Below are 14745 nucleotides of genomic sequence, written 5' to 3'. Positions count from 1 at the left end.
ATATAGATTTCAAGAACACAGTTTCCAATTGCAAGAATTCATGTGCTTTTCCACTAATCTTCTCTCCCACGTTTACAATTTGTCATAAAAACAGACACATTAGATTCCAACCCGCCTATTTTTTTTTAATGACACTTTTATTTCTTGTGTAAATTCTCCTTATCTTCTCCAACTTTCAAATACTGTCAAGAAATATATGACTGTTTCATTGAGATCCTTCTCTTTGGCTTTCAAACCAATAAAGACCCATTTTACCAGTCATGAGTCAGGACACATGACCAACCCCCATTACCCTTTTGAAGTCTTACGTGCAGAGAGAGAGAGAGAGAGAGAGAGAGAGAGAGAGAGAGAGAGAGAGAGAGACATTGTAGTTGGTAGAGACGTATAGACCTCAATTACTACGTTTTTAAATTATCATAAATTCACATCCCAACAGACAAAGGTTGTTAAACACTGTACCAAATCTCCATTTCCAGGATATGCTGGATAAATATAAAAGACAAAATGGTCATCATCTACCTAAAAAAATATTAAAATAAAATAAGATACATGACAAAGAGGAAGATAATCTTCAATTAATTTCTTTTAGAACAAATGATCATTGATGTTTTGTCCAGATTCTCTGTTTCCAGGATATGATGGCTACATATACCTGTGGCCTGTTCCCTTTCAATCATAATTACATTCTTAAATAGTTATATATTAATTAACTGTTGGGTTGGGATTTTGACCAATCTCGTCTGAGCCGACTCAGCTAGACAGGGAATCGAGTCGACCCATCAAGTAATTCGATGGCATTTTTCCTAATGAACACATGTAATGAAAATTTATGAAATTTCAATCGAAAATTCCCATCGAACTTATTTCAATAAAAAATTCCTACTGAATTTTTATCATGTCAAACTATTTGGTTGAGTTGACTCGACTCGACTCACCTTCGATTCAGTTCGGGTTTGAGTTTTTAATCTAATACATATAGATTTTTATGTTGGGTAGTTTGATTATTGAATTTAATCAAATGCTCCTCTACTTGACTCTTCTGACACCTTTTCTTTTCTGTGATATTTATGTGTGAAGTTTGTACCCATTGAGCAGCTCTATACATTAATGAACTCAATCAAATGCCTACTTAGACTATAAAGAGAGTTACATGAACTGATTAAAGAAAAAAAATCACTATAACACTATTAGAAATGTCTGAATTTAATCAAATCCCCTCTTTCTATTTGGGTCTACAGATGGTATCTAAATTTAGAGGTTAAAGAAAGAGTTATCATAAAATACATAGATTAATTAATTTCCATCAAATGCCTCTATGGGTTTTATTAATTTAGTTTACTTTCCTATAAATTTCTAAAAATTGCCTCCCATCCCTCTTGCAGGTTTCCTATTTTCAAACCCCAAAATAGCCTTAAACAGCTGTTTACAGGTGGAGCCACCTTCATTGGACTCTTGCAAAATTGCTGCCACTCCTGTTATAGGTGTTTAAGAGTGTCTTTGTAATTATGAACAAGGTGAAGGGTAGAAGGGTGGGAGAAGAATGTAAAGGATATTATCAAAGTCAAGATCTGTGAAATTTTGATGGGGTAAAAGGCAGTTGCTTGGACAATGACATGGAACTTTTTAATTTGCTTTGTGAAATTTTCATGGGATAAAAGGCAGTTGCCTTGACAATGACATGGAACTTTTTAATTTGTATGGAGCTATTATAGAATGACAGCTAAACAACTGATTCCCTTGACTTTACTGTGAAATGGCTTCACAAAGAAGCAAACAAGAGAGGAGAAAGACTCCGGTGGGAATGCCATAGAATGAAAGTATGACCACAGGATGAAATATGGATAACTATTCCCTTTCATATTCTATTTTCTCTCCTACCCATTTGTTAGTTTCTTGTCCCTCTCTACACACATCAACATATATATAAACACACATACCTTATTATCCAAAACCCCCAAAAGTTCTTCTTCTTCTTGGTACTCATTGTGATGGATCCTCAGGATGATATATGAATAGCTACTCCCTTTCATACTCTATTTTCTCTCCTACCCATTTGTTAATTTCTTGTCCCTCTCTACACACATCAACATATATAGAAACACACATACCCTATTATCCAAAACCCCCTAAGAGTTCTCCTTGTTCTTCTTAATATTCATGATGATGGATCCACAGTTTTCTCAGCTTTCATGGCCAGACTACAGTTTCATAGACTTCAATCCAAATGAAGAGCTTCCTTTTCAAAACATCATGTCCCCTTCTTCTATGGACGATGACCTATTCACGTTCCCTATGGAAGAAGAGTCTGCGTTGAATCTAGATGAATTGGGTCTTATTTCAAACGCTGATTTTTCAAATTTTGAGAATGAGGGATGGGTGGAGGAGAATTCAGATGATCCTCCCTTACAACATCATTCCTTTAATGAAGAAGTATGCATGAGTTCACCTATGAAATCAAGCAGTACATCAATGGATGAGACATCATTCAATTCATCTTTAGTATGCCCAAATGAGGAAATGGAAGTGGACAACCAAATAGGCATTATTCATCTGCTCAAAGCCTATGGAGACGCTCGGGAGAAGGGATATATAGAGCTGGCAGAAGTGATTGTGAGGCGCATCTGCGAGAAGGTTAGCCCAGTTGGGTCGACTATGGAGCGTGTGGGGTACTACTTATTTCAAGGTTTGGACAAACAGAGTGACTACCTAAAACAAGAGTCCAGCAAGAACTACCCGATGGCATCCCAAGCCTATTGCCAGATATGTCCATATACGATGTTCGCTCATTTCACTGCCAACAAAGCAATCCTTGAAGCAATTCCGGAAGATGTTGAAATAGTACATATTGTGGATTTAGGCATGAGAGAAGGGGCTCAATGGCCACCTTTGCTCAAGGCTTTGGGTCTACGGAGAAGGGTGTGGATAACATCGATAAATTCGAAGGAGGGTCATGGTAGTGATCGCCAAGGGAGGTTTGAGGAGACCCAAAAGAGACTCTGCAATTACGCACGGTCGATAGGAGTAGGATTGAAGGTGGATGAGATGGATATGGAGGAACTATTGACACAGAAAAAGGGGATTAACAAAAGGGGTAGAGGGAGAGAATGGTTGGTCTTTAATTCCATGGTGGGTCTTCCACACATGGGGTTGGAGAGGAGTAGAAGGGAGGTGTTGGACTTTCTAAGTGTAGCTAAGGAGTTGATAAACAACTCTAGTAGCCACTGTGGAAATATTAACAGCAACAGGGGAATTATAACAGTTGGGAATGGAGATGGGGTGGAGATGAGTATGGGAAATGGAAACAGTGGTTTTGGGTCTTTTTTTGAAGGGTGTTTGTTGCACTTTCATGCCTTGTTTGAATCAATGGAGTGGCATTTTCCACCCCATCTTTCTCTAGCAAGAACAGCTATGGAGTGTCTGTTTGTAGCACCTTCTGTCTCTTCTCCTGCATGCTTTCACAAGTGGGAGGAGAGACAAGAAACTTGTGGGGTACCCTCAGAGTTAGGATTGGTGGGATGGAGGCTGAGTAAAGAGAATTTTTTGGGGGCTAAGGAAATTGTGAGAGAAGGGGAGGGTGGTCTTTATGAAGTGAAGATTGGAGGAGAATGTGAAAATACAATGACCTTGGAATGGAGGGGAACTCCATTGGTGAGAGTTTCTGCTTGGAGATGAGAAGAAACAAGAGAATCCTCTTTTCACAGAGACAAACAAAAGGAATTGGATCTCATCAATTTATTGGATGTATATGATGTCTTAATGTAACAATTATATTTCAAGCAATATTAATTGAAATTTTTGTGAATAGATAAGATGGAATAATAATAATGATAAGGAATTGTTTGGATTTATGGTTAAAATAATAAGCATTATGTACTGTTCAGAATTATTTAAATGATTCTATGCTTCCTGGATGTATCATATTACCATGATCGTCAGCTTATCATGCAGCCCACCTTAATTTATATGAACCATTCATATAGTGGGCTCCACCTAGGTTTGTTCATAACCTGAAAATCAATCAATTGAACTGTATTTGATGGAATTTTTTGTCATTGAATATGAATCTCTGCATGTTTATATAATTCAATATATTTTATGAATTTTAACTTGATAGTTGCAATCATTGCTCATAAAAAAATGGGCAATGAACAGATACTGTGCACGTCTACAACATGAATTCTTTAAGTCGGCTGCCGTATGCATGACTGAAACTAGGAAGCATGGTAATATGATCCGGTGTTTAAAAACTCCTTGACTTGACAAGGAACTCGCCCGAGTCGACTCTTTTTTACCTCGGCCGCGTTTCGCCCTGCACCATATCTCCATTCCGCATTTTGCCCTACATAATCAATAACCTCTTTTGACTCTCCTGAGTTATGACCGCGTCAACTGTGTTCTTGGCCGCATCCATACCGAGTCGACAAGGATTTTTCTTGGCTGCGTTCTCCGTCAAATCCACGTTTTTAAACACTAATATGATGCATGTGAACTGTGTGGGATCATTTTGAACAAAAGAAAGTATTGGGCCCAACAAGGGGGTATAGGACATATATAAGTGGGGGCCTGACTAGGTTGTGGGACTAGGTGGGACCCAACCTACTATGGGACATGTTTAAAGGACCTAGCCTAATGTGTATTATCAGTTCTGACGCTTTTGGCATATTGGTTCAGTACCTAACATTTGGTATTAAAGAAGCTAGCGCATTTTGTGTTCGAGTCACGGAAGAAGCGACCTGCATACTGTAAGAATGAGAGTTATCATAGAGTAGGCCGTAAGGCCGCCGTGGAAGGGGTGACCTGTGCAAAGCACTACTTGAAAAAAAGGCCAAAGTGAAAGCCGCCACAGAGTGAGCGGTTGAGAATGGCAGATGCAGAAGCATGTGAAATCTTATGATCCTATGTGGAGCCTGCCTATAGCACAGCTTTAAAGGACTTAGTGTGACATGTTCCATCAGTCCTTGTGGATTGCAGGGAGAATTCCCTGCTAGTGGGACTGTACATAATAGAAACCTCTAGAGATCGGAGGGCTATGATCATCCGATGGAGATGATTTACAGAGGATGCATATCAACATTGTGGACCATCAAATGGAGGGTTTAGATCATCCTATGAAGTGGGCCCCGCTTTACTTTCTGAAAAATACTAGACTGCACGCTAACGCATCATATAAAATCTTCATGAATTAAATTTAAGTAGTTGATATTTACAAACCCCAGGTATTGGTAGGTACACCCTTTATTTTAAATTTCTTGTGGGTGACAATAGTAAAAAAAATCACTTGTCTTGGATGTGGGGTACCTTTTTCCTAGAAAATAACTTTTGGCTTCGAAGAGTTATCTTTCTTAAATTCTTGGGGTACCTTTTTCTACTAGAAAATCATTACATTGTTCTCTTCCACAACTCCTCTTTGCCCTTCAAAATGTATATTTGGCCATTAAAATTGGACTTTTGAGGAGCGGTTCCATCAGATTCCAATTACAAGGTGACCCAACACATGAAAACCCCATCACCCAATCTGCACCATTTATTTATTCCCAAACTCAGAAGCAGTCATTCCTTATAAAATGCAGTTTAGTTGTCCCCACAACTCCTTTTTGCTAAACTGCAGTTTAGTTGTCCCCACAACTCCTCTTTGCTAAATGCAGTTTAGGTGATGGGGTTTTCATGTGTTGGGTCACCTTGTAATTGGAATCTGATGAAACCGATCCTCAAAAGTTCAATTTTAATGGCCAAATATACACTTTGAAGGGCAAAGAGTAGTTGTGGAAGAGAACAGCGTAATGATTTTCTAGTAGAAAAATGCAGTTTAGTTGTCCCCACGTCCATCACAACTCAATCGTGCAGACCAAAAACCCATCAAAAAATACACATATATATACAGCCTAATGCCTCCCTTCTTCTCACCCACCTCTGTATTCTCTCAGTTCTCTGTTCATTATCTCCAAAAAAGATAGAAAAATGGCAACCCAACAGCTCTACTCCCTCCCAACACTAATGTCCCTTCTTCTTCTAGCCTTCACTTCTTTTGGATCCACCCAAGCCTCATATAATGAAGTAAAGGAAATGGCAGAAGTGGTGATGGAAGGTGTGGTTTACTGCCAAACCTGCCAGAGCTTCGGAACGTGGTCTCTCGCTGGAGCCGAACCCATCGCCTCTGCCAAAGTTGGTGTAGTCTGCAAAGACTACAAAGATAGAGTTAGTTTCTACAAGTCCTTCACCACAGACACTAATGGCTACTTCTACGCCCAACTCGAAGGCTTTCAGATGAAGCATTACTACTTGGATCACCCCCTCCAATCGTGCACTGTTCACTTGATTTCCTCTCCTCGCATCGACTGCAACCTCCTCACCAATGTCAATCATGGAATTGATGGGTCCCCGCCCCGATATGAGAAGAAGACGTTGTCTGGGACGAACTATGAAGCGATTATTTATGCGTCCGGACCCCTAGCTTTCCGCCCTGCCAATTGTCCTGTGAAGACTCACTACTGATGAGAAGACACTTCTGAACCCGCATTGTGTTTACTAGTTCCCGAGTATTGTTTATCTTCGCTGAATAAGTTGGGCATGGTGGCTATCTGAATGAAGGAGTGTTATTTTTCATGATATTATGTTCTTGAATCTGAATTATGTCAGCAATCAAATAATGCTAATTTATTTCTTGATGCGCACATCTAGATCAAAATTTAAACATCTAAAATAAGCTTAAGAAAGAATAATTACTAATTTTCTCAAACAAACTCACCTGGGATATTGGAAACTTGGAAGAAGATAATTTGTATCGACTTTGCTGAGGACTTTACTCGCAAAGTATGCATGGTTAATAATGATGCTGATGACAGATGCTGGCATTCATTGCTGTTTAGAAAACTGGAGTTTTTTTCAACTTCACAAGTCACAACCCCTCTTTTTAAAGAGAAAAGTGCCACCTTATATGAATTAAATGAATAAGACAAATTCAACGAGTTGGTGACTCCTCTCTTGAAAAAAGAGGGACTGCAGAATGGCTTCATTGCATAGGCGTCTAGGCAATTTCTCAAAGCAATTTTAAAACCCCTCTTTTTTAGGGGAGAAATGCCACCTCATATGAATTAGAAAAATAAGCCAAATTCAACTATGAGCGGCTCTTCTCTCTTGTGAAATTGCTTTTGCAAGATTGGCTAGACGATTGCAAAAGCAATTTCACAACCTTTTTTTCAGGACAGAAGTGCCACCTCATATGAACTAAATGAATAAAACAAAGAGCTGGCTCTTCTCTATTGAAGAAACAGGGACAGCAAAATGGCTTCCGGTGTGTCAAGCACATATAATTCTTTGGATTGGTGCTGCCCACCACAGGGATATAAATCATTGGATAAACAATTCCTGGGATTGTCCATCCTACTTGTATTAATTTAGTTTATCTTGAAATCATCAAGTTCATTGTACATAAATTTCGTTCTGGTAACATTTTAGCCAAGAACAGAGGTCGAACATGAACTGAGGACGTTCGTGGATAAAAATAGACCCTGGTTTGTCGATAGTGAACAGCCCCATCCAAGAACAGAGGTCGAAATGAACAGAGGGCATTCTTGGATAAAATAAACCACAGTTTGCTATCTCCGTAGTGAACAGCCCCATTACAGAGATCTCTGATCTAACAGTTACAGTCTTACAGATCATTTAATTCAGGCGAGCTTGAGGGCTTGGATCATCCATGGTGGGGCCCATATAACACTCACACCTAGAAAGATATCTACATTAATGAGACAAATGAGGAAGTAAAATTGACACTAGGAACCACAAATCAGTGGATTCCACAACTAACAGAGTTCAAAAAGCAAATCAGATATGTAAGTTCAAAGCAAAATTGACTCTAGGAACCACAAATTAGTGAATTCCATAACTAAAAGAGTTTAAAAAACAAATCAGATTTGTAACTGACTACAAAGCCACTATCAATAGACAAGGACCCAAAAAAAGGACCTGAACATATCTATATTGCACAAAGGACCTTGGCAGCCATTACTCCTTGACTCAAAAAACAGAGAGCTAGGAAATGAGCCATATGAGAATAGAATAGAGAAGTTTACAACAACAGCTTCACCTCACGAAACCATAACTCGTCCTATCATCCCCTGAGTCCAAGTCGCCGTTTCTTTCAACTGGTCATCATCAGACTCAAAGCACTCTCCCAAGAAATCCATGTGGAATGTGCAGTCTTTGAGCAATATCTTCATGTTTGGGCCGAGCGCGTCCGCGAGGTCACCCATCACAGCCACAGCAGCTTTTGTCACACCTTCATCCCTATAGACATCGTCCATTGCCAATTGTCATTAGAGTTAAGACAAAGAAACACAGCAATCAGAAGTTTCATATGATTCAAACAGAGAACTTATACCTTTCCTTATCTTTAAACACAGCTTCTACAAACTGTAAGAGATGGCCTGCATAGGGAACCATCAGTTCCGATTTTGAATTCTTAAAACCCTGGAGCATGCCCGAGTACGCTTCGAATATGCAGCGTCTGAGTTGGTTCCCATATTCAATCATTTCCTCATCATGGGTTTCCAACTGAGCACAATGCTCTGATGCTCCTTGGAGCATCGGCATAGCGTATGGAAGGTACTTCTCAAAATGCTCGTTAATGGCAAGAGCAATGTCTCCAAAGCATGAGAATATTGGAGGCTTGACAGACCGATGTAGCATGGAATTGGAAAGGTTCTTAAGGAGATGAGTCATGATCTTATCGCAGTATAAAAGTATCTTATCATCCAATGCACGACAGACATCACCGACCACGCCCACTGAGATAGCACAGACTTGATACTCCTCGAAATTCTGCAACCCCATCTCCAAATACTTGAAGAACTCCGGCATGTACTTGGCAAAGTCCGCGCCAGTGGCATAAGCCAATGCACCTATTGCAAGCATTGCTTCTTCATGAACTGTCGAACTACGGCAAGCAAAAACTTGAAGGAACAAGATCATCATCTGATCTGCTGACTGGAGGAGAATGGGCTTCGTATTCTCAGAAGCACTCAACTTTTGAATGATAACCATGAGGACACCACAGAGCAAAGCTTGCAAAGATCCTTGTTTTTCTCTGTCATCTGTGGAAATGATCTGAAGTTCCATTGTCTGTCGCAATTTGTTCATGATGACTGGAAGGAGTTGCGCTATAATGTGGGATGTCTCAGGAACATTAGCACATCTAACTATCTCATTCAAAGTCTCATAGGCAGAAGTTCTAAGCCTGGAATCATTACCATCAGTACGCTCCGCAGCTGAAATAAGAGAAGCGATAATGTCGTGAAGGTAAGGTGAGAGGAACGAGGAGCTCGCACCTGCGTCCTCGTAACCCTGGGCAAGATAGTAAATGGCACCACAAACCTTGTCGGCTACATTTGGGACATCTTTAATACTCTCCAACAAGACCGCCAGAACCCGTGCAAGGTTTTCAGTAGTTATAACAGAAAACCCACTACCTGGGGAGTGTAACATCTCAAATATCCTACCAAGAGTCCAAGCTGTTGTGTCCTTCACATGGCTATTCCCATCTTTCATCGCATTAAGCAGGAAATCCAGACCCGCATGAACCAAAGGTGAGAGCTTTTCAATAGATGGGCCTTCGAGTATGGATCCAAATGCATAGGTAGCCGCCTCACGGCTACGCCAGTCTGGTTTTAGTATGTTTGCCTCCACAAAAGGCATCACTAGGGGCACAATTGCATCACCAACGGTTTTTGCAACGAGTCCCAGACAGGTCCCACCAGCCATGGACAAATTCCACACCCCGTCATCTTGGTCCTGATCCTCCTCCTGTTTAAGTAACGTCTCAAGCAACATAGGAACGAGCAACGGCAAAGCCTTTTCAATGAAGTGAGAATGAAGAGCGCCAGATTCTCCACTAGTCCCATACTCTTCTTGAGTCCCAATCTCTTCATCACAGATAGCGCTCCAAAACTCGATGGCTTGGAGCGCAACTGACTCTTCATCCCCCTTCACCGCATTTGCAGTCAATTCAAACAGAGCCTGCATGTAAGGCTCGAGGACCTCATAGTACATAGATGAGATTGAAACAAGGCATTCGAACGCAGCTTGTCTAATCTCTGCCTCTTTTGAGATCGCAGTCTCACAAACAACCTTCATGATGTAATTCCGTTCCATCTCGTTCTCGAAATTGCTCTGTGCAAAATCAAGGGCATTGTACAGAGCCCTCGTGGCAGCAAGTCGGACATCAGCGCTGTGCATTGCAAGATTCATCCCCTGAACAACAGCGGTGAGGATGGAATTCACCTGCTCTTGTTCGAGGTCTTGAGGGGATATCTCCTCACAGACATAACCAAGTGTCTCAAGGGTTGCTTGCTTCAAAGAAGCGGGCCCGTCTTGGTGGGTCATGTTGGAGAGTAAGCATCCAATGAGGTCGGGCCACTCTTTGCGTGGGATCTCAATGGAAGAAATCTTGGCAATAACTTGAGAGGAAGTGTGGCTCGCTTCTCTAACAGACGACCCCAATGTTCTTAAAAGCAAGTCTTTGATTTGGGATTTGAGCGAAGGGTCAATTGCTACCCAGTGCTGGACGAGCTGTTCTTTCCTAATAGCGTCTTTTGCGTCTAAGGAGTTCTTGAGTATGATACCAGCAAGCCTACGGGACTCGGGAGGCTTGTCATTGTTAGAGAGCTCGACAGAGAGGGAAAGCAGGAAAACAGGTAGGTTTTGTTCCTGGAATTTCCTAAGGTTTTCTTCTGCCACGGTTCGGATATTTCCATCAGGGGATTGAGCAGACAATAGGATCTGGGTAATCTCCATGGCCATCTTACATCCAACAACAACACACACAAAAAATCCTTATTTTTTAACAGTACAAATAAATACAGAAATATCAAATGAAAGATGATAAAACCCTGAAAATATCCCAAAGAAAATGGAAGAAAAAAGAAGAAGAAGCGCAAATCAAATACCATGCATTTTATCATCGGATTAAAGAGGCCAAATATAAAGAAATAAAACTATAAATCCTAAACCCTAAAAACCCTTGAAAATGTTTGAAAACCAGAAAATCGGATCATGTTATGAGAAAACCATTCCAGTCATAAAATATGACTGGGTAATTTCCATGGCCAGCTTACATCCAACAACGCACAATTTTTATTTTTTTTAACAGTACAAATAAATACACAAATACCAAATGAAAAATGCTAAAACCCTAGATATCTCAAAGAAAAGGAAAAAAAAAGGTATAAAGAAAGAACTACTGTAAATAAACCCTAAAACCCTAGAAAACGTTATCAGAAAACCAGAATATCGGATCGTGTACTCATAGAAAGCCAGAAAGTCGAATACCATGCATTTTATCATCAGATTGAAGAGAGTAGAACAGGAAACCCTAGAAATGAGAGGAACAAGATAAGAGTGAAGAAAAACAGTAGATCTGAGAAAAGGATGAAATCAGTACCTTATGGATCTGAATCTGAAATAGCAGAGGCGATTTCTGAGATTCTGTTGAGAGAGAGAGAGAGAGAGAGAGAGAGAGAATAAAATTAGGGTTTTGGGGAAGGGGTTATTTTTCTCTTTCACTTCCTCCCGCTTCTTCAAACTATTCGAATAACATTTGGGCCCACTTCATAGGACGTGCGCGTGTTTTCCAGAGTACTACTGTGGGGGGCGATCATCCAAACCGTTCATTTGTTAGGCCACAACGTAATCATCTCCATACGATGATCCTAACCCTCCAATCTAGACAAGTTTCTATAATTTGCAGTCCTTCTGCAGATCGGAGGGTTAGGATATTCATATGAAGATATTTTTCGGGTTACACCGATAAATGAATGGATTATCCTACAAAGATGGGCACACAGTCATTTTTGAAAAATACTGGACTTCATGTGGACATTTAATCTTAAAGATTTTAGGACCAATTACCAATGGGGGACAAACATTAGGCAGAATTATCAACTGGACCCAGGCTTTTCAGAAATTACCAATGGGGGACAAAATCTGTCTTGTCAGTAAAAGCTGGACGAAAATACCCTTTGGCATATAAAACATGTTTTGACTTTGAAAGGGAGTTTTCAAGTCTCTACGATTGGGGTTATTAGGTATCAAAATGGGGTTACCAATTTCAGAATGGGCTTATCAAGTCCCTTAAAACCCCTTTCCAAAACTCTAGTGCCCTCTGCCAATTTTTAGGGACTTGATATGCCCATTCGGAAATTGGTAACCCCATTTTGATACTTGATAGCCCCAATCCTAGAGATTTGAAAACCCCATTCCAAAACTCCTATACCCTCGGCCAATTTTCAAGGACTTGATAAGCCCATTTAGAAATTGGTAACCCCATTTTTATACTAGATAACCCCAATCCCAGAGACTTGAAAACCCCCTTCCAAAACTCTAGTATCCTTGGTCAATTTTCAAGGACTTGATCACCCCATTCGAAAATTAGTAACCCCATTTTTTATACTAGATAACCCCATTCCTAAAGACTTGAAAACCCTCTTCCAAAACTCCAGAACTCTCGGCCAATTTTCAGGGACTTGATAAGCCCATTCTGAAATTGGTAACCCCATTTTAATACCTAATAACCCCAATCGTAGAGACTTGAAAACCCCCTTTCAAAGTCAAAATGTGTTTTATATGCCAAAGGGTATTTTCGTCCAGCTTTTACTGACAAGACAGATTTTGTCCCCCATTGGTAATTTCTGAAAAGCCTGGGTCCAGTTGATAATTCTGCCTAATGTTTGTCCCCCATTGGTAATTGGTCCAAGATTTTATATGGGAGATTTTACAGCCTATAAGTAAGGGTGCAACTCGGGTCGGGTTGAGTTCGGGTCGAGGGTTTAGGCAACCCAATATATATATATATATATATATATGAGGAAAATGATTGTGAGCTTGAAGCTCATATAGCTTATATGAGCTTAAGGGCCAAAACACATGGGTCCCACATTTTTTGTGGTGATCCAAACCATTCATTTGCAAGGCCCCATCATAGATAGGGTGTGTACCAAAAATAAGCTCCATTGGATCATCCTAACCTCTCCAAAAGCGGAGGGCAAAAATGGGCATATTTGTGGCAGAAGGTGTCTGTCCATTTTGCCCTCCACTTTTGGATGGGTTAGGATGATCCTATGGAGCTGATTTTTTTTTATACACCCTATCTATGTAAGGGCCTTTCAAATGAATGCTTTGGATCCTCCTAACAATGTGGGCCCACATGTGTTTGGGCCCTCAAGCTCATATAACATGTGTTTGGGCTCCATTGGATCATCTTAATCCCTCCAAAAACGGAGGGGGGAAATGGGCAGATTTGTGGCAAACGGTGTTTGTCCATTTTGCCCTCCACTTTTGGATGGGCTAGGATGATCCTATGGAGCTGATTTTTTGTACACACCCTATCTATGTAAGGGCCTTTCAAATGAATGCTTTGGATCATCCTAACAATGTGGGCCCACATGTGTTTGGGCCCTCAAGCTCATATAAGCTATATGAGCTTCAAGCTCACAATCATTTTCCTCTATATATATATATATATATGAGGAAAGTGTCTCTAGTCTCTCCCCTAGATAAGCTTATCTACTCCTCCCTTTAAAAAAACACAGTGGGCCCACGCTGTTTGGATGATCCAAAGCATTCATTTGATAGGTCCTAACATAGATAGGGTGTGCCCAAAAAATCAGCACCAAAGGGTCATCCTAGAACTTCGTTTTGTGGGGCCTTGTGGTACCCAGAATGGACACATATAAACGTGGACGTTTATATGCGTCCATTTTGGACACGGTGTGCCCCACAAAACGAAGTTCTAGGATGACCCTTTGGTGCTGATTTTTTGGGCACACCCTATCTATGTTAGGACCTATCAAATGAATGCTTTGGATCATCCAAACAGCGTAGGCCCACTGTGTTTTTTTAAAGGGAGGAGTAGATAAGCTTATCTAGGGGAGAGACTAGAGACACTTTCCTCTATATATATATATATATATATATATATATATATATATATATATATATATATATATATATATATATATATATATAAGGCAGTGTTCCTGCGCAGCTGCTCAGTTAGCTTAACTGAGCAGCTGCCCCAAAAACTCATGTGGCCACATTTTGGGTGGGATCCAAAGCATTCATTTGATGGGCCCTTTTATGGGTAGGGTGTCCACCAAAAATCAGCTCCATTGGATCACCTTAGGGTGTCCATTTGTGGGACAAAAAATGGACAGATTTGTGGACAAACAGTATCTGTCCATTTTTGGCCCCACAAATGGATACCCATTGGTGATCCAATGGAGCTGATTTTTGGTACACACCCAATCCATGGAAGGGCCCATCAAATGAATGCTTTGAATCACCCAAAAAATATGGGGCCACATGAGGTTTTTGGGGCAGCTGCTCAGTTAAGCTAACTGAGCAGCTGCGCAGGAACACTTTGCTCATACATATATATATATAGATAGAGAGAGAGAGAGAGAGAGAGAGAGAGAGAGAGAGAGAGAGAGAGAGAGAGAGAGAGAGAACAGTTCCTACACATATGTGTAGAGATTTCTCTACACACTAGCTTAAAATACAGTGGGGGCCCACATTGTTTGGGTGATCCAAGCCATCCATTTTAAAGGCCTTCTCATAGATAGGGTGTCCACAAAAAATCAGATCCATAGTCCATTTTTTAGTCCATTTTCCACAAATTAGTCCATTTTTTGCCTCCACAGTTCGAATGGTTAGGATGATCCTATGGATCTGATTTTTTGTGGACACCCTATC

At 40.5% G+C, this 14745-nt stretch overlaps 3 protein-coding genes across 4 annotated transcripts; 2 read left to right on the top strand and 1 right to left on the bottom strand.

Moving 5' to 3' along the window:
- Positions 1–2163: 2163 nt before the first annotated feature.
- LOC143850062 (protein NODULATION SIGNALING PATHWAY 2-like) lies at positions 2164–3672 on the top strand. The gene has a single exon (XM_077359378.1). It carries the CDS (start codon positions 2164–2166, stop codon positions 3670–3672), a length of 1509 nt encoding a protein of 502 aa, XP_077215493.1.
- A 2161-nt stretch (positions 3673–5833) lies between these two features.
- On the top strand, positions 5834–6665 carry LOC143851868 (non-classical arabinogalactan protein 30-like). Its single transcript, XM_077361366.1, has one exon. The coding sequence runs from the start codon at positions 5959–5961 to the stop codon at positions 6490–6492; it is 534 nt and encodes a 177-aa protein (XP_077217481.1). The 5' UTR covers positions 5834–5958; the 3' UTR covers positions 6493–6665.
- Positions 6666–7343: 678 nt separating this feature from the next.
- On the bottom strand, positions 7344–11586 carry LOC143851101 (importin subunit beta-1-like). Of its 2 annotated transcripts, XM_077360429.1 has the most exons (4): positions 11438–11586; positions 8381–10797; positions 8087–8286; positions 7344–7723 (listed from the first exon to the last, which is right to left on the bottom strand). In XM_077360429.1, the coding sequence occupies exons 2-3, from the start codon at positions 10795–10797 to the stop codon at positions 8088–8090; spliced, it is 2616 nt and encodes an 871-aa protein (XP_077216544.1). In that variant the 5' UTR covers positions 11438–11586; the 3' UTR covers positions 7344–7723; position 8087. The 2 variants fall into 2 exon arrangements, with proteins under 2 accessions (XP_077216544.1, XP_077216543.1); XM_077360428.1 differs by lacking the exon at positions 7344–7723 and having other exon boundaries at positions 7850–8286.
- Positions 11587–14745: the final 3159 nt, after the last annotated feature.

Source organism: Tasmannia lanceolata, unplaced genomic scaffold (genome assembly GCF_043159265.1).
Source record: "Tasmannia lanceolata isolate RefF3 unplaced genomic scaffold, GAP_Taslan_0.1 ptg000018l, whole genome shotgun sequence".
Lineage (NCBI taxonomy): Eukaryota > Viridiplantae > Streptophyta > Magnoliopsida > Canellales > Winteraceae > Tasmannia > Tasmannia lanceolata.
The sequence above is the reverse complement of the archived record's forward strand: the minus strand, read 5'-3'. Positions and strand labels throughout refer to the sequence as shown.

Excerpts from the sequence above, each read along its gene's own strand:
- LOC143850062 (XM_077359378.1), top strand. The coding sequence starts at position 2,164 with ATGGATCCACAGTTTTCTCAGCTTTCATGGCCAGACTACAGTTTCATA.
- LOC143851101 (XM_077360429.1), bottom strand. The coding sequence starts at position 10,797 with ATGGCCATGGAGATTACCCAGATCCTATTGTCTGCTCAATCCCCTGAT. Across the intron at positions 8,287-8,380 it reads GTGTTTAAAGATAAGGAAAG|GGATGAAGGTGTGACAAAAG; the intron begins GTATAAGTTCTC and ends CGATGTCTATAG.
- LOC143851868 (XM_077361366.1), top strand. The coding sequence starts at position 5,959 with ATGGCAACCCAACAGCTCTACTCCCTCCCAACACTAATGTCCCTTCTT.